The following is an 18,950-nucleotide window of genomic DNA, read 5'->3' as shown; positions in this document are numbered from 1 at the left end:
ATGAATACAAGAACTAGAGAATATACTTAAAATGAGTATTCCACTCAGCACCTCTAGTGTTTTTTACACTGTGTTTTATTACCATTAAAGTACAGTAAATGGTGTGAGCCATTATTGTGCATCCTTGCATTATATATTGATTTATAACACATTTAAGTAGCAGTTATTCTCACTGCTGTGAAGTGCTTGTGCTCTGCTCACTCGACATGCAAACATTTCAAATTACAGTACATTAACATGTCAATGACAAAAGGGAACATTCTAAAAATAAAGTGATTTTTAAGCATTTTATAAAATGACTAACTCCTTTACCAGTGAGCATATGCTCTACATTCCTTCAAATGCTTCCTAGAAACCCTTATGAAACAGAGACATACTTCTAATTATTCTACGTTGGTGGGTTAGTTTCAAGAAATAGTGTCTCCCTGATTCTTCAGCGTTTGTTATCGCAGAATTAGACTTGCTTTTCAGACAAGGATGAACCTTGCTACGCACAGAGATAAACTAATGTACACTTTGTTGATTTTCCTGATGACATTTTCCTTTCCATTTTTGGCTAAAGCAGTACATTGATCTCATATCTTTAAGCGAGAACTTAGTGATTCTCAGTCCTCATTCATGGAATGAAGAAAATGTTCAAAAACTACCACTTCTATGGGTCAATAATGTTACTCTGCCACTCCTTTGCCCCCATGATAGCCTTGAAAATTTTCTCTGAAGCACGTATGTATGAGCCAGGAATTTCACTACCATTTTTAGAGTCTACTGAAGCCTAATAGATTTGACAAAACACTCCCTTTTCTAGATGGCTTATGAAAATATTGTTTAAGGCAAGTCTGATCCCTGGTGAGCCCCATGTTTTGGATTACCTAACTCAGAGAAGAGCTTTATTAATTTGTTCTTTCAACAAATATTTATTGAGTGCCTGAGATAGGATGGATGCTAGAGATATATCAATGACCAGGACAAAACTGGTTCTCTGTTCTTCTGCATTTCAGCCTGGAGGGGAGGAGGTGGGGGTGAGGCAATGTGTAAGGGAAAGAAAATGGCTTGTGTTAACTGAGGGCCTCTACGTGCTAGCTCCTGTACTGATTACTGTCCATGTTTGATCACATTTAAACCTCACAGAAACTCTATGCAGAAGGTATTTTTAAAATTATGCACGTTTTACAGATAAGGAACTGTGACTTAGAGGAGTTCCTAACCTGCATAAGACCGAAGAGCTTATAAACAACAGAGCTAGGAATTTAACCCCAGTTTGCCTGAATTCAAACTCTTCCACTTAAACATGATTTCAGAATGCCTCTCTATAATCTCATGATGATATCTACCAATAAAAGAAAACAGACTTTGTTTTTTTCTTATTTGAAAATAAGATATTTCCCTCATATTTGAGTCAAAGCACTTTTTCTAGACATGCGGTGACCCAATTGGATGTCTTTAGGCTTAAGTGCTATTCTTTCTCACTGATAGCAAGTGGGTTGTCATCTTAAAATAAGCCAACCAGAGAGGCCTCTGGTACACAGATTAGGTACATACATACAAGATTATACACACACATATAGTGTGTGTGCATAATTATATATATAATGGAAAAAGTCAACAGCATGTGTGAACAAAAGGAGAATTTCAGCAAAGAGGTGAAAACAACAAACAAATATGTTACAGACAAAGGAGCAAGGTAAAAACCAACAAGACCAAATAAATGAAGATGAAATAGGCAACCTACCTGAAAAAGAATTCAGAGTAATGATAGTAAAGATATCCAAAATCTCAGAAACAGAATGGAGAAAATACAAGAAACATTTAACAAGGATCTAGCAGAACTAAAGAGCAAACAAAGAGTGATGAACAACACAAGTACTGAAATTAAAAATACTCTAGAAGGAATCAAAAGCAGATTAACTGAGGCAGAACAACAGATAAGTGAGCTGCAACATAAAATGGTGGAAATAACTGCCAGGGAGCAGAATAAAGATAAAAGAATGAAAATAATTGAGGACAGTTTCAGAGACCTCTGGGACAACATTAAATGCACCAACATTCGAATTATAGGGGTCCCAGAAGAAGAAGAGAAAAAGAAAGGGTCTGAGAAAATATTTGAAGAGATTATAGTCGAAAACTTCCCTAACAGGGAAACTTCCTCAATCAAGTCCAGGAAGCACAGAGAGTACCATACAGGATAAACCCAAAGAGAAACACACAGAGACACATATTAATCAAACTATCAAAAATTAAGGACAAAGAAAAATTATGAAAAGCAGCAAGGGAAACGCAACAAATAACATACAAAGGAATCCCCATAAGGTTAACAGCTGATTTTTCAGCAGAAACTCTGCAAGCCAGAAGGGAGTGGCAGGACATATTTAAAGTGATAAAAGGAAAAACGTACAACCAAGATTATACAACCCAGCAAGGATCTCATTCAGATTTGATGGAGAAATTAAAATCTTTACAGACAAGCAAAAGTTAAGAGAATTCAGCACCACAAAACCAGCTTTACGACAAATGCTAAAGGAACTTCTATAGGTAGGGAACACAAGAGAAGGAAAACGCCTACAAAAACAAACCCAAAACAATTAAGAAAATGGTAATAGGAAGATACATATCGATAATTACCTTAAATGAAAATGGATTAAATGCTCCAAGCAAAAGACATAGACTGGCTGAATGGATACAAAAGCAAGACCCATACATATGCTTACCCATTCCAAAATTATCTTGTAGAAAAAGATTGTATCAAGTAGCAGAAATTTTACTGAAGACAGCAGCCTGCATATCCCACTTCAAACAACTGAAAATTGTTTGTAGACCATTCCTGTTCTGAAATGGCCCTTCTTTATACTGCTGTCAAGGTTTTCTCACTGGCTTCCTCACTCATGTACCACTCATCCTTCCACCATCACATAAGCTTCTCTCTTTGTCCTGCCACCTTTCTCATCCTTTTTTCTCTTCTTTTCTGTTCTCTCTCTCAATCAAAATTTGAGCTAAATCAAAATGTTCTCATGCAGAGAAGTTTAAACACTCTTCTCATCGCTTTGGCTCCTGTCCACTCTCACATTCATCCCAGATCTGCTTCATTGCATAACTCCAGGGTTGCTTACATTGTAGTTCATGTAAATGGGGTTCCCTGGAGATGTGCCATTCAGGGACAGAGAGTGGCGGCACTACCTTCACTTTATTAAGGTATTTTCCTAATCAAAGACTGTTCTGATGTCCGCTATTATGCTAATAATCTCCCACCTACATTATATAAATGATCTACAAATTTTTTTTAGAAGATTGAATAAGTGGAAAACTATGCTATACACTTGGATGGCAAGTCTAATGGAAAAATGTCTAGGTGTCATCAGTTCTAATTAAGATATCAGCAGGTTTTTCTTTTCTTTTTTTGTTATATGACAACGATTTTATAATACATTTGAATAATTGAACAGGAGAAAATAGTAAAGAAATACATCTTTTGGAAAAAAGTGAGAACAAATATTAGATCCTATAATGATCACTAATACATGTAACTGTCATCTATATAGTCATCTAACTAGCTAGTTTCCCATCTAGCTAACTAGTTATTTTTTATCTATCTTTTGTGGACCTCTGAAGCATCTCTTTTCCCTTTTTTCAATAATGTCTTCCCCTTCTTCAGGTCCAAGGCATCACCCCCCAACTATGTATCCCATATGGTTTTGGGAAGCTGCCAATCACAGGATCCTGTTCCCTGGCCTAAAGGTGGACATGCAACACAGGCAGGACCAATCAGAGTAAACTATCCTCTTGACCAAAATGATTGGTCCAGGGATACGTAAATGGCTCAAGTCACTCAGAGTTTTCCCTGGAAATATTCAAAATGAAGCTGGAAAGAGATATCCTCTTCTGGGAAAGATAACTGGGATGATATTAGCCCAAGACTGCTGGCAGATATGTTTTTCTGCCAGTGGAAATAGCCCATCTGTTAAATGAGAGAACGAATCCAAGCAGAAGTAAGTAAACATGAGAGATGGAGTGAACAAGAAAAAAAATCCTGAAGGTACTGAGTCCCAGTTTGAATTTCTGAAGCTCCAGAACCTATCTGGTTCCTGAAGGTCTCCTCTCAAATCTCAAAGTTTTCCTAGTATATTTCTTATCATACAGACATAGTTACAGAGATAGAGATATAACTATAGGGAATATTTCCCCTTTCTCTGCCCACCTCTCTCCTGGTTACCCCACCCAGAGGAGGAAAGGAAGAGATGCCATTCTGATTGGTTAGGATCCCAGACATGTTTTAGGGTTATGATTTATTATTGTATGATTTCACTCAGATAATGATGGTGATCATGGTGGGGATGGTATGGTGGTAATAGGAGTATTAATATTTTTAGTAGTAGCACAGCAGTAATACTGCTCCTGGGTGTGCCAGAAAGTGCCTGGATGTCCTGAAGTTTCCTAGATATGATTTGCCTCTGGAGTTGAGGTGGGGCTCAGTGGTTTGCGATAGTAGATGATATAGAATCCATAATTGGTATGGAATAATAGAATCTGAGCAGACAAATCACATGAGTTATTTTACACAAACTCTAAGGGAGTTTTACCAAGGGTGGAACTCTCCAAATTTCTCCTTTACTGCAAACACTGGGAACCTTCTTATTTGGCGAAAATCTGGGCATTCTATCTTAGCTTTAAGCTATTAAGTTGGCTTGTGTATTTCTCTGGGTTATCCTATGTTATGCAAGGATAATAAGGCCTCCCAAGTATACCGCACTATTGAGAGAGCTCAAGATTCCCTTTCTAATTCTTCCCGGCATGCTTTTCTGCCATTCCCTCTCATTCGTCACCTGTTTTTTCCTCCCTTACCTTTAGGGAGCTCTCTAATGAAGCCACTCTCTAATGAGTCTTTCTTCTGTCTTGGATGTTTATTCATTGATTCATTTATTTATTCAAATCTATATTTAGTAAGTACCTACTATGTGCCAATCATTGTTCCAGTTGTACCCAGGTGCTTTTAGCATGATAGGAAAACAGATACGGAAACACTTTAATACAAAATTGTTAAATCCAGCCCCATTTAGCAAGGCCATGATATGGTTGGTCTAGCAACCTTGTCTCGGTATCTCAGTGTTTCCTTCCTTTTCTTTCCTGTGTTATCTACCCAGTTTCCTCCCAGGGGTGTAGCTGGGGACACTTAGTTCAATCTTCTATTCATAGGCAAATTCTAGCAACTCCTAAACTTCTCATATCTCTGCTTACAAAGCAGGGGAAGAACAACTGCCCCCCAACTATAACGCTTGGTGCCTTCCTCTATAGGCATACCAAAATATCAGAGCCCCTGGCCATAATTCCAAAACACTTGGCTTTCTCTAGGGCAGGGATAGGAAGTAGGGAAAATTCCACAACCCTGATCCTGCAAAATAATTCCTACTGCCCTACCGGACATGGCAATGGCAGGGCAGTAGGAGGACACATGAACTTGAGGACAAGCGATAGCAGTAACTTCACTGTTGGCTACTGAAAATATAATTCCATGCAATAAACTTGCTCTCATAAAATTGAATTCAGTAGTTCATTTGTATTAGTACTTATATTATCTGTGTAGATTAAAAAGTGACTAACCTTTAAATTTCAGTTTTACACACTTTTATTTACTTTCCTCTCATACTTCAATTGCTTATCATCCTAAAATACCACCTACTATGACTGGCACAGAGGCATGGTTTAATTACTGTTTAATTTTATAACAGAGTTTAACTGTATTTTTTGTTGTTTTTTGGATTGTGTAGTAATGCAAAATTGTGACTGGATTTAAAAATATATTTTAGTATAAAAAGTAGTGTATGCTTGTTGTGCAAATAGAGTTAAGAAATAAAAAGAAATTATCCTAATTTTTGCTCTCAAATTCCACTTCCCAGAAGTCACACCGTTTGATATGTGTCATTGCAGATTTAACCATGTACAGTTGTTCCCCACAAATGAGCTTATGACTGTGTATACACACACACACACGCGCGCACACACACACACACACACGCACACACACTCTTATATTTAGCTTTTTCCATGTAACAATCTGTCCATGTCATCCAGATATTTCACAGTACAGATGTACTGTAATGCATTTAACTGTTTATCTATTGAAATACAATTTAAATGATTTTAGATTTTCACTATTACAAACATTGTTACAATAAGTGACTTTGTAATGTATATTTTTGCATGCTTATGTGATGTATCTGGAAGGCAACTTTCTAGAAATGGAATTGCTGGGCCAAAGATTAGATGTACTTGATATTTACATAGATACCACAAAAATGCCATCCAAAAAGGTTATGCCAGCCTGTGTTCTTACCAACAGCATGTGTCTGAGAGCATCTGTTTTAAATCTTTGCCATTCTGTTAGTGAAACATGGTATAGCATTGTTATTTTGATATGCATTTCTTTAATCATGGGTGAGATCTAGCACTTCTCATACATTTATTAACCATTCATATTTCTTCTTCTCTGAGTTATATTCTTTTTGTGACTGGATTTTTATATTGCAGATAATTTCTAAGAAAGAGTACATGTTTTTGCATTTCATATTAAGAAACTCTGAAAATTTTAAAGCTTATAATTAAAATTAGAATTATGTTGGTACCAGGGTCATGTATAATGAAATAATGGTTTTTACTTTGGGGAAAAGCTCTCCAGTCCATCTGTGTCTACTTGCATTCGCCATACCCGGGAATAATAGTCTCAGACATTCACATACTCTTTAAAAAGCTGCACAATGACATGTTTTATTGTAACCATGAGGCTCAAAAATATAAAAGTCATAGAGGATGGGCTGGCTCAGTGCCAACAGCACAGAAAACAGCTTTCCAAGGTTATGTAAGAAGGAGGTAAGAAACTACATGATTATGCCATGTGTGAAATTAAAAAGCTGGGGTTGGCCCAGATCTCAAGTGCAGCTGGGAAAGAAACAGGAGCCGTAGTCAAATGCAAAGGAGAAAGTCACCAGCACTGGTGTGAATTCGAATACTGTTTGCCACACAAAGATTAAGCAAAGGACCTATTTATCTTTGTTTCAATTCAAGGTAAGTAGATCTCCAACATAGGGAAGCCCCTGAGTAGGACAAACCAACTGCTTTAGTTTTAGTTTGTTTGGTGGTGGTTGTTTTTGGTTGCAAGTGCAGGAGCCTGACTCAAACTAGTTCAGGCTAAAGGAGAATTCACCGGTTTATGTAAAAGAAAGTTGAGAGATTAACAATGTTCTAGTGTCAGTGAGTTCACGGCTGATTCTAAAGGGCTGTGCCTTATCCTCCAGCTCTTGCCTGCTTTTCTCTGCTTGGGCTCCTTCTCAGGCAGGCTCTCCCTACAAGGTAGAAGAGATGGCTGAGAATATAAAGATGGATAAGACATCATCCCTATTTTTTTCTTTTTTTTTTTTTTTTTTTTGCGGTACGCGGGCCTCTCACTGTTGTGGCCTCTCCCATTGCGGAGCCCAGGCTCCGGATGCACAGGCTCAGCGGCCATGGCTCACGGGCCCAGCTGCTCCGCGGCATGTGGGATCTTCCCGGACCGGGGCACAAACCCATGTCCCCTGCATCGGCAGGCGGACTCTCAACCACTGCGCCGCCAGGGAAGCCCTTCTTTTCATTTTATAAAAATTTATTATTAAGGTCATTTCCAGAGAATTCATCTTTATCCCCTTTACTTAAACTAATTCCTTCTTTTCTTGGACTATTTTTGTTCTCTTTCTACATATAACCACTATAGTAAATTCCGGAATATATGTAATTTTTTACCTTTTCACAAAGTCACATTTCATATTTCATTTATTTCATTTGTACTTGCCCAAGAATGTAATCTTTATATTTTTATTAATGGCTACCTAATCCTAATTGTTCATTGACTCAATGCACATTTTTTTTCATATTTAAAGAGCAATTTTAGGTTCACAGCAAAATTGAGGGAAAGGTACACAGATTTCTCATGTACCCCCTGCCTTCACACATGCGTAGCCTCCCCCATTACCAACATTCCCCATTAGAGTGGTACATTTGTTACAATTAATGAACCTACATTGACACATCATTATCAGCCAAAGTCCATAGTTTACAGTACAGTTCATTGTTGGCGTTGTACATTCTATGGGTTTGGACAAATGTTAATGACATGTATCCTCCATTATAGTATCATAGAGAATTTTCAATGCCCTAAACATTCCCTGGGCTTTGCCTACTCTTTCCTCACCTGTACCCACCCCCCAACCCTGGACAACCACCGATCTTTTTATTGTCTCCGTAGTTTTGCCTTTTCCAGAATGTCATATATTTAGAATCATACAATATGTAGCCTTTATTTTTTATTTTATTATTTTAAAATTAATTTTTATTGCAGTATAGTTGCCAATAAGTAGCCTTTTAAAATTGGCTTCTTTGGGCTTCCCTGGTGGCGTGGTGGTTGGGAGTCCGCCTGCCGATGCGGGGGACACGGGTTCATGCCCCGGTCTGGGAAGATCCCACATGCCACGGAGCGGCTGGGCCCGTGAGCCATGGCTGCTGAGCCTGCACGTCGCGAGCCTGTGCTCCGCAACGGGAGAGGCCACAACAGTTGAGAGGCCCGCGTACCGCAAAAAAAAAAAAAAAAAAGGCTTCTTTCACTGAGTAATATGCATTTAAGTTTCCTCCATGTTGTTTAATGGCTTGTTGGCTTATTTTTTTTTAACCCTGAATAATACTCCATTGTCTGTATGTACCACAATTTGTCCATTCACCTACTGAAGGACACCTTGGTTCCTTCCAAGTTTGGGCAGTAAAGAATAAAGCTTCTATAAACATCCATGTGCAGGTTTTTATGTGTGGACATAAATTTTCAACTCCTTTGGGTAACTACCAACAAGCATGATTGCTGGATCTTATGGTATGAGTATAGTTCATTTCAGATGAAGCTGCCAAACTGCCTTCCAAAGTGGCTGTCCCATTTTGCATTCCCACCAGCAATGCATGAGAGTTCCTGCTGCTCCTCCACATCATGGCCAGCATTGTTGTCAGTGTTCCAGATTTTGACCTTTTTAATAGGTACATAGTGGAGTCTCGTTGTTTTAATTTCCCTGATGACATGTGTTGTGGAGCAGCTTTTCATAAGCTTATTTGTCATCTGTATATCTTCTCTGGTAATGTGTCTGTTCAGACTGTGGCCTATTTTTAATCAGGTTGTTTGTTTTCTTATTGTTGAATTTTAAGCGTTCTTTGTATTATTTGGATAACAGTCCTTTAACAGATGTGTCTTTTGCAAATATTTTCTCCCAGTCTGTGGATTGTACTCTCATGCTTGTGACATTGTTTTTTGCAGAGCAGAAGTTTTTAAGTTTTAATAAGGCTAGCTTATCCATTATTTCTTTCATGGATCATCCCTTTGGTGTTGTATCTAGAAAGTCATCACCATAAGCAAGGTCATCTAGGTTTTTTCCTATAGTATCTTCTAGAAGTTTTTATAGTTTGCATTTAGATCTGTCATCCATTTTGAGTTAATCTTTGTGAAGGGTTTAAGGTCTATGTCTAGAGTCACTTTTTTTGTGTGCATGTGGATGTCCAGTTGTTCCAGCACCATTTGTTGAAAACACTATCTTTGCTCTATTGTAATGCCTTATCTCATTTGTCAGATAAGTTCACTATCTATACCAGGGTCTATTTCTGGGCTTTCTATTTTGTTCCATTGATCTATTTGTCTAGTCTTTCACCAATAACACACTGTCCTGATTACTATAGCTGTATAGTTAGTCTTAAATTGGGTAGTGTCATCCTTGACCTTTGTTATTTTCTTTCAATATTGTGTTGACTATTCTATTTTTTTGCCTCTCCATATATACTTTAGAATCATTTTGTCAATATCCACAAAATAACTTTCTGGGATTTTGATTGGGATTGCATTGGATTTATATATCAAGCTGGGAAGAACAATATTGACTCTTCCTATCTATGAACATGGAATACCTCTCCATTTATTTAGTTCTTTAATTTGGTTCTTAAGAGTTTTGCAGTTTTCCTCATACAGATCCTGTACATATTTTGTTAGATTTGTACCAGTTATTTCATTTTTGTAAATTGCATTGTGTTCTTAATTTCAAATTCCACTTGTTCACTGCTAGTATACAGGAAAGCAATTGACATATGTGTATTAATCTTGTATCCTGCAAACTTGCTATAATCAATTATTAGCTCCAGGATTTTTTTTGTCACATCTCTTAGATTTTCTACATAGATGATCATGCCATCTGCAAACAAAGACAGTTTAATTTCTTCCTTCTCAATCTGTATACCTTTTATTAAATTTTCTTCTCTTATGGCATTAACTAGTACTTCCAGTATGGTGCTGAAAAGGAGCAATGAGAGGGAATATCCTTGCCTTATTCCTGATTTTAGTGGGAAAGCGTCTAGTTTCTCACCACTAAGTGTGATGTTAGCTGTAGATATTTTTCATTTTTAAAATCAAGTTGAGAATGTTCCCATTTATTCCTAATTTACTGAGAGTTTTTATGATGAATGGGTATTAGATTTTGTCAAATGCTTCTTCCGCATCTATTGATATGATCATTTTATTTTTCTTTTTTAGCCTATTGATGTGATGGATTATGTTAATTGATTTCCATTGAATCAGCCTGTGTGGCTGGGATAAATCCCACTTGGTTGAGTTAGGAAGTATTCTTTCTGATTCTGTCCTCTAAAAAAGATTGTAGAGAATCAGTATAACTTCCTCCTTAAATGTTAAATCAAGGTACACTTTTAAAGTACAGTTTGTATTTGGAAATTATATGATAGCTTAGGGTGAAAGAGCTCAAATCCTAAACACAGTGCCCTGAATTATCATCATGGGAAAAGGAAATGCTAGATCACCTAGAAACCTGTCCTTGGTTTGTTTCAGAGCACTCCTCTCCTGATTTCTACAACATTTACTGAAAACCTACTATATGACAGCAGGCATTGTGCCAGGTGCTTGATAATTAATTAATTAATTACACATGCACATATATACACATATATACATATATGTGAATAAATATGTATCCATTTATTTTGTTTAAAATTAAATTTTTTTATTTTGACATAATTTCAGACCTTTGTTGCAATAAGTGAATAAAGAATTTCTACAAATCCTTCACTGAGTTTCCTCAAATATTTACATTTTATTATCATTTCTCTTGGAGAATGATACTTCAGCATATATTTCCTAAAAACAAGAACATTCTTTTATATAACCATAGAACAATGATTAAAATAAGGAAATTAGCATTGATGCAAAAGGACTGTCTACTATATGGATTGTATTCAAATTTTGGCAATTGTTCTAATAAGTGTCTGCTATAGGAAAACAAAATTCTGGATCATATGTTGCATTCAATTTTTATTTAATTTGGAATAATTCCTCACTCTTCTTTTGTCTTTCATGACATTGACATTTTTTTAGGAGTACAGGCCATAAATTTTGTAGAATGTCCCTCAGTTTGGGTTTGTCAGACGTTTATTCACAATTAGATTCAGGATATGACTTTTGGTAAGAATACCACAGAAGCGACATTGTCTTCTTCTCAATGCATCATTTCAGGAGACACATAATGCCAATTTATTCCATGTCCCTATTTTTAAAGTACTTAGCATCTAGGAGTGGTGACAGGCACGCAGAGAAATAACTTTGACGTAGTCTGATTATCACAAGTCAGATGTACATGTGCGTAGACATCTTTTATTCATTCTTCATATTTTCTTGGCTTACCTTTTTGCTCCAACCATTGCTGTTGCAGCCAACTATGCTCTGCCACAGCCTTGCCTCAATTGCATGGAGCATCTCCTACTTTGCAGTAGGAATTCTCTGCCACCACCACCTGGGATGCCTGCAGAAGCCCATCCAGCTATTCTGGCACAGGCACAGACTGGGAAGTGGAAGGAGCTGACACTCACTGGAGAAACCACTGAGGGGTAGAGCCAGTGAATCAATCATCAACTGATTCTGTGTCAGTCAGTTCTGACAATTTTGAGGCACAATTACACAGCTCTTCAAAGGCTCTCATCAGGACAAAGCTCCTGGTACCCACAGTGGTGACCAGCTCAAAAATGCATGCTTGGATTGGCTTTCTTTCCTTCTATTTACCATTCTTCTCCATACTCACACTCCTGTCTCTTGGAATTACTTCCAGAGCAAACCAACTGCATCTAAACCCTTGTCTCAGACTCTACCTTTCGAGGGAACCCAAGATAAGACATTTGATCTCAGGAGTAGACCTAGAAAGCAGACACCCAGAAAAGAATTCTGGAACTGAATCCCTCGCCAGTCAGACACTTGCACTTTTGGTGGAAGTGTGGGTGGTGATAACCCCTGGCCTGAATCAGCGTCACTAAGACTTTTACTGGTAGATGACTGGGATGAATTATAGGTAGAAGGTCAAGCATTTGCTTATGAACTAAGGATAGCCCTTGAACAGTTGGAAGGCAATGGTAATTATAAGACCTGTGGATTGGCTTATTTTTGTTAAGGGCTCATGAAAACTTAAAAAAAAAGAAAAAGAAAAAAGAAAGAAAGAAAAAAAAAGAAGGGACAGGCTCAAGTTACCAACTTTCAAGTCTAGGCAGGCTGTGAAAATCAGAAAGCATCCAAGGCAGTATTTAAAGAGGTGTTTATCTTTTGTATCCACAGAGCAAACTGTGCTCATAATCAGACCCAGGATTGAGTTGTAAGGTAGCATAGCTACAAAGGAGACTGAAATACTGTCTTGAGAAGTCTTCTATGCCAAAGGCAGGGACCTAAAAGGGAATAAATGGAAACCTGAGACTTGCAACAGTAGCATTTAGATGAACAAGCCTGAGAAATGTCAAAATGTCTTCTGAAATCTGTGTTGGTACAAGTAGCTTCCTCTGCTCTGCTTAAGAATAGCCTACCTTTTCTGGAGCCCCTGCAAAAACCTGTATGAAGCAATAGACACATAAACAAAGGTCTGTAAGACCTGGTTAATATTTATTTACCTGAAGGAACTGAGGAGTGAATCCTGAAAGTGTTGGACCAGTGAAGGCAAATGTGGACAGAAGAGAATTAACTAACATTGAAAAACACCTGGAGTTTCATGACATAGCAAGGACACATGGAGCTAGTTCTAATATATTGCTGGGATGGCTCCTTAAAGCTTAGATAGGATGAAGTCCTATAGCAAATGAAGGAGAGATTCTAGAAGTGCCTTGACTTCCTTGAGGAAGGTGTCAGAAGGCTCTTAAAGCTTACATAGGATGAAGTCCTATAGCAAATGAAGGAGAGATTCTAGAAGCGCCTTGACTTCCTTGAGGAAGGTGTCAGAAGGCTCTGGGAGGTTAGAATGTAAGAACAAATGTATAATATTATACCTGAGAACCCACCATCTGACTATGTCTCTTGTAAGAGCCCAGTGGACACACCTATCTCCAAGGCAGTAAGAAATACAGTGGTGAGGGTACCACTGGCATCTTTGAGAAGCTCAGTGGTATTTATCCACTGTAGGTGACAGTAAGAGATGATGCTATGGGACTGGGCTCCTTAATATTAATTCGATTGATAAGAACACAAAATAGCAGAGGCCAGATGGTAGTACTTGACCAACAGAAGGAAGTGTACATAATTGTGATAATGCAAGGCCAGAATGGCAACCAGAATATCTTCACCCGCAGGGCTCTGTTATAATGACTAATAGACAATGGTGTGTCTCAGGGCAAGTTAAATGAGCATCCACTAGGGTGTTGCTTGATCTATATGTACAACCACACACACACACACACACACACACACACACACACACAAATCAACAGCTGGTTAAAAGAAGGCAGATGACAAAGAAACTATAAGGGACTAAAAATAACTACACGCATGCACAGTTAGGGCAATTATCAACAATAAGATTCAAAAAGGTCATAAACTAGCTGCCGTTTTGGAGGTATGGGGAGCAAAGGCATGGTATTTCCCCAAATCCCTGCACGCAGTAGCACCAAGGGGCTGGCCAGACCACCTAAGCACCCCACCTCCAGCCCAACCCACCAATAGGTCCCTACCAGTCATCCCATTGAAGGAACCAGCCTGCCCTCCTTGGAGCAAGCAAGGGCGCCTGTTACTTGGTTTCATTCCCTCGTGCTGCATGCAGCACAAGTCCCAGTAAAGCCTTACCTGAATTTCTCATCTGGCCTCTTATCAATTTCTATTGATTAAAGGGTCCAAGGACACGGGTCGGTAACAGCACCACATCCCTAAATTAAACACATGTCAAATTCCACATATTCCCCTTAATTCTCTAATTTGATTTTATCTACACCAGTGACATAGGGTAAGGAGGGGCAAGATGAAGACTGAATTGTTGAAGTGAAAATTATTTCTGTCCATGTTAAAAGGTGTCTGAAAGCAGTTTGGAGCTCCAAAGGCAGAACCCTAATTCTGACTAGTTCTGCATACTGGGTGGAAGAGTTAAAACCAAAATTCTTGGTTTGGGCCAGGACCAAAAGAATGAAAATGTTGCTTTTTCTCATTTCAGTCTGAGAAAAAGCAAAAGTGCTGGAACACAGACATAGCCAGCCACAAAGTTAACAGGGAAGCTATTTTTTCCCCCCCTGCGATGCAGCATCTGTCAAATGCCATACCCACCCCTCTTTGAGTGATACTGTTCTCTTGCCAGTGATGCCCAGACCCACTTTACTATTTTCGTTTATTACTAGACTACCCAATTACTGAACGGGACCTCTCCTCACGACAGCATCCAATCCCTGGTTAATCCTCTTTTCCTAATCCCGCCTCAGAAACAGCATCCAATCCAGAACTGATCCCCGCTCTCCCTAGACCTACAGAGTCCTTTGGCGGGAACCTAAACTTTACAAAAGACTCTTTCTCCTCCCTTTTCCAGTGGTATCCAAGCTTCCTCTGGAGTGCCCTTCCTCTTGATTTACAAATAAATCTGATGTTATCGGATTGCAGGCTTCTTCCAGTTTGGCTTTAACACGAGACAGGTTAGTATCAGGATCTCTACTAGATGTTCCACGATTTTTGCTACATCGTCCTCTGAGCAGTTTGGATTTTCGATTTTTAATAGCTAAAAACAAAGATAAATGCTTTCTATAACAGTCCCATCAGCACATTTCTAGAAAGCAATCCCCTCCACCCCCCATGCAGCCCTAATATCCGTTTAATAATGGCTTTAGTCATTTTATCTGGTTCTCATTTCAGCGAATTCAGCTTAAATGATTTCAGTTCTGAATTCCTGGATTACATTAAAATGTAGCAGATGGGGGCGTGCGGGCTTTGAGGGCGTACATTCTTAACGTGGTTACTCTTAATTCAAGACCAATGAGGGCAGGTTGCGATCATTTTTAACAGGCTTCTCCAGGAGGAAATCCCAAGCTTTATCGGTGTTTTCCCGGGCGCCCCCCGGAGGCATAAATTGCGGGATGACCTTTTTGAATGCGGAGAAAGGGGTGCGTGTTTCGTCTTCTGGAGCGATGCACATCTGGATTCAAGCCTGAGAGCCCAAAACCTAGTACCTGGAGCGAAGTGATGGTTCCACTCCGGGTCTCTGAGAAGCGGTCCCGGGGGTCTCGTATCGGGACAGTGGGGCTTGCGGGCTTGGCCGCCCCGACTGCCGGGGATCCCGAATCTCGGCTGCGCCTCTCCGGAGCCCTGCTTTCGTTCCCGTGCCGCCGCTTGGTTTCTCACGTTAACTACCGGGTTGCCCAGCAGCCGCCTCCCCGGGGTAGCCAGAGGCGCACAGCTGCCTGGGGCGCGGGTACGCTTGCGAGTGGCAGCGCCCACGCCCAGAGCCTTCCGCCCGCCTGCCCCGGCGCAGTGCAGCAGAGCGCGCTCCCGCTCGGGCCGGGCCGGGCCGGGCCGGCACGCGCGCACGCGCGCAGGGACCCGTGCTCCCCGAAGGGGGAGGGGGCAGAGGGGGCGTCACGGGGGGAAGGGAAGGAGGAGGAGGAGGCGGCCGCGTTGCCTCCGGCGGGGCTCGAGCTCGCCCTCCCGCTCGCCCTCCGCCTTGCCCGAACCCTGCGAGGGTGAAACGCTTTCTCCCGGCATGCAGCGGGAGGAGGGATTTAACACCAAGATGGCGGACGGCCCGGATGAGTACGAGACCGAAGCGGGCTGCGTGCCCCTTCTCCATCCAGAGGTGAGAAACGGCGCCGAGCCCATTCCTAGCCCTTCGATCCTCCAACCTTTCTCCCCCGACTCGCAGGGGGCGGTGGCCTGCGTGTTCGGGGTAGTGGAACGCGCGGAAGTTGGGGAGGGCGGGGAGGCAAATCCAGGCCCGAGCGCGGCTGTGAGCGGATAACGGGGGAGGAGATAGCGGGGCGGGCCCGGCCGGGGCGGGCTCTGGGACGCCGTCCCTGGCTGTGCCTGGAGGACAGAGGTGGAGATGTTGACGGTTCTACTCTGTCGCCGCGCTACTCGCGGGTGCAGTGGCGGCGGGGGCCTGGTGCTTGTTTGGAACCGCATGATAAGCTCTAGTCCTGCTCCAAGCCTCTCGGGGCGAGAAGGAAGCGCGTCTGGTTTTGATTTCTTCTCATTTCCTTCGCCAGAGTGAATGACGGTTATCTATTTCTCCCATTTGGCTCACTGTGGGGGAGTGTAGGGGACGAACACAGTTTTTTGGCCAAAGTGATGTCCTTCCCGTGATGCAGTAGGCAGCACCTCGGGGCCCCTTGTGTCGGATGTCCTTCTTTGAGCGTTTGTCCTTAAGCGATTAAAAAGAGAGGTCAAAACTTTTGGGAATAGACCCACGCTCACATTAGCTTGTCAAAGTACCCTGTTTTTTCGGGGGGGGGGGCCGGGAGCCAGAGGAGGACAGTGCAACACGTTTCCCATCACATGAGAATCTTCACCTGTAAGTAAACAGTGCCCCTCTCCAAGATCAGTAGCATTCTGTTAGTTTATAGCTGAGCTAGTGTTAGTTCAGGCCTGGAAGCAATTCTTGATGCATTCCGGTTTTTAATGATCCACAGTGATGTGCGGAGGGCAGCAGCAAAGCTTGCTGAAGAACTCCTGTAGTTTTTATGAGCTTAAGGGTTGAAGACAATCTTTGTGTTGTAGGGTGAACAAACATGGAAGTCTCTACCTGGTTATCTTGCATTAGAATGATTCTGTTTATTTCTGGAGTTGGGATTATAGCATGCTTATATTACTTAGTATAATATAAATACAAGCACTTACCCATGTTATATGTTAATACTCATCACCTTCTCATTCATCACTTTGACTTATCAAAAACAGTGGCACAGTTCCTTAGGAATATACCTGGGCCACTCTCAATGAAAAGGCTACTTTGGATTTCTGACAAACAGAGTTCTACAGTAAAACTAAACTTTTTTTTTTTTTTTGACCAAAGTGGTAAAAAAAAATTCTCAGAATTGGCATCGGAGACATCTCTCTTTTAGTTCACACTTTAGGCCCTAAAAATATATCAAGAAATAGACAAAGTTTTCAGATGATGCATTGAAAATGTTGCTAAGGAATATTTCTATTCATCTACTCCTGTGAAAGTATTTTAAATACTTAAATATTGATTCTATAACATAAATCTTCTCTCTTCGTAAACCTTTGCTTTGTGAAATAGTTCATTGTTTGGTACTTTAGGAATAATTTCAACAGGCAACAAATCCAGAAATTGCTTGGTATAATGTAATGGCCTGTAGGCTTGGAATTTAGAGACCAGTCTTCAGGTTGCCATTTCATAGACTATTACTAGAAAATCAACTTCCTCATCATTGAAAGTGGAAGTTGAAGTAGATGATATCTACCATTCCTTTTTGCTTGAGAAACACAAGGTCCACTTAGTTTAGGTGTTTTGAGTCTTAAGCTCATAACTACCAGGCCTAAGGTCTTTCTGAATTTTTGCTGTGGTTAGTTTTGCATTCACACCTGATACAGACCTGGTATAGTTCTGCTGCTTTCTTGCTGTGCATTCTTGGGCAAGCTACTTCCCTGAGTTTTGGCTTCATGATTTATAATAATGGGATGAAATAATAATAACTAATAAGCTAAGGATTAAGTGAGGTAATATATTCATTTTTGTTGTTAAAGTAAGTGGTGTCTTCCTACTCCCTTGGAAAGAAACCTAGCAAACCTTTTTTGCGTTGGTGAGCAAATAATAGTACCTTTTACTCGTTTTTGGAGAGAACATAGACTTTTGGTCAAACTTGGGTTCCAATTCTGGATTTGTAGTAATTAGCCAAGTAACCTGAGACAGGTTCTTAATCTCTTAAAGCCTCAATTTGTTCATCAGAAAATGGAGATGCTGCCTAGTTCACTTGGCTTTAAGGGATTAGGTGAGACTCTTTGTTGAGGTTTAAGAACTGGCACATTGTAGGTGCTCAGTTAATGTTACTCCTTTCTCCACCAAAAGGAGGGCGGTGTTATATATTTATTTTGATTTTGATGACTGGTGTAGAAACTTGTGTGGGTTTTAATTTAGTGGAATAGGATCTTGTAGGAACAAGTTTATTTTACTTTTTATGTTCAAATTTAACATTGTGTCACAAAAATAGTTTCTCACTATTTGTTGAATAGATGAATTATTTGTGGGATAAAGAAATTAGCTATCCTTAAATCTCCTGTTAGTATGCAGACTGCTCACTGTTAAAACCTTTCTTAGGGAATTATGTAATTAGATTAACAACAAACCCTTCTTTTTAGAGATATTTGCTATGAGAGAACCTTACTTTTCAATTAATTAAATAATCCATTCATTTAGTCAGTCACTTAAACATTTGTTTATCTTGAGACTTCAGTATATTTGTGGTAAATACAGTGAGAAACAGTATAGGATACTGGTCAAGAGCCAAGACTCTGGTGACAAATGGAGAATCTAGGTTCTGCCACTTACTATCATCATGGTCAAATTACATTTTACGCTTTTGTGAAATTAGGATAATAGTACCTACCTCTTAGAGTCGTTGTGAGTATTAACTAGAATAATGTTTGTAAAGCAGTCATCACAGACCTA

General features: G+C 40.1%; 1 protein-coding gene across 1 annotated transcript in view; it reads left to right on the top strand.

The window, feature by feature from the left end:
* Nucleotides 1-15,931: 15,931 nt before the first annotated feature.
* Nucleotides 15,932-18,950, top strand: part of ZDHHC17 (zDHHC palmitoyltransferase 17) — a 106,786-nt gene continuing 103,767 nt past the window's right edge. Inside the window, exon 1 of the mRNA XM_079936023.1 lies at nucleotides 15,932-16,118. Coding sequence (XP_079792149.1) covers nucleotides 16,026-16,118 — 93 coding nt within the window. The 5' untranslated portion in view covers nucleotides 15,932-16,025. The remainder of the gene's footprint in view (nucleotides 16,119-18,950) is intronic.

The sequence above is a fragment of the Stenella coeruleoalba genome (genome assembly GCF_951394435.1).
Source record: "Stenella coeruleoalba genome assembly, chromosome: 11".
NCBI lineage: Eukaryota > Metazoa > Chordata > Mammalia > Artiodactyla > Delphinidae > Stenella > Stenella coeruleoalba.
The sequence above is the reverse complement of the archived record's forward strand: the minus strand, read 5'-3'. Positions and strand labels throughout refer to the sequence as shown.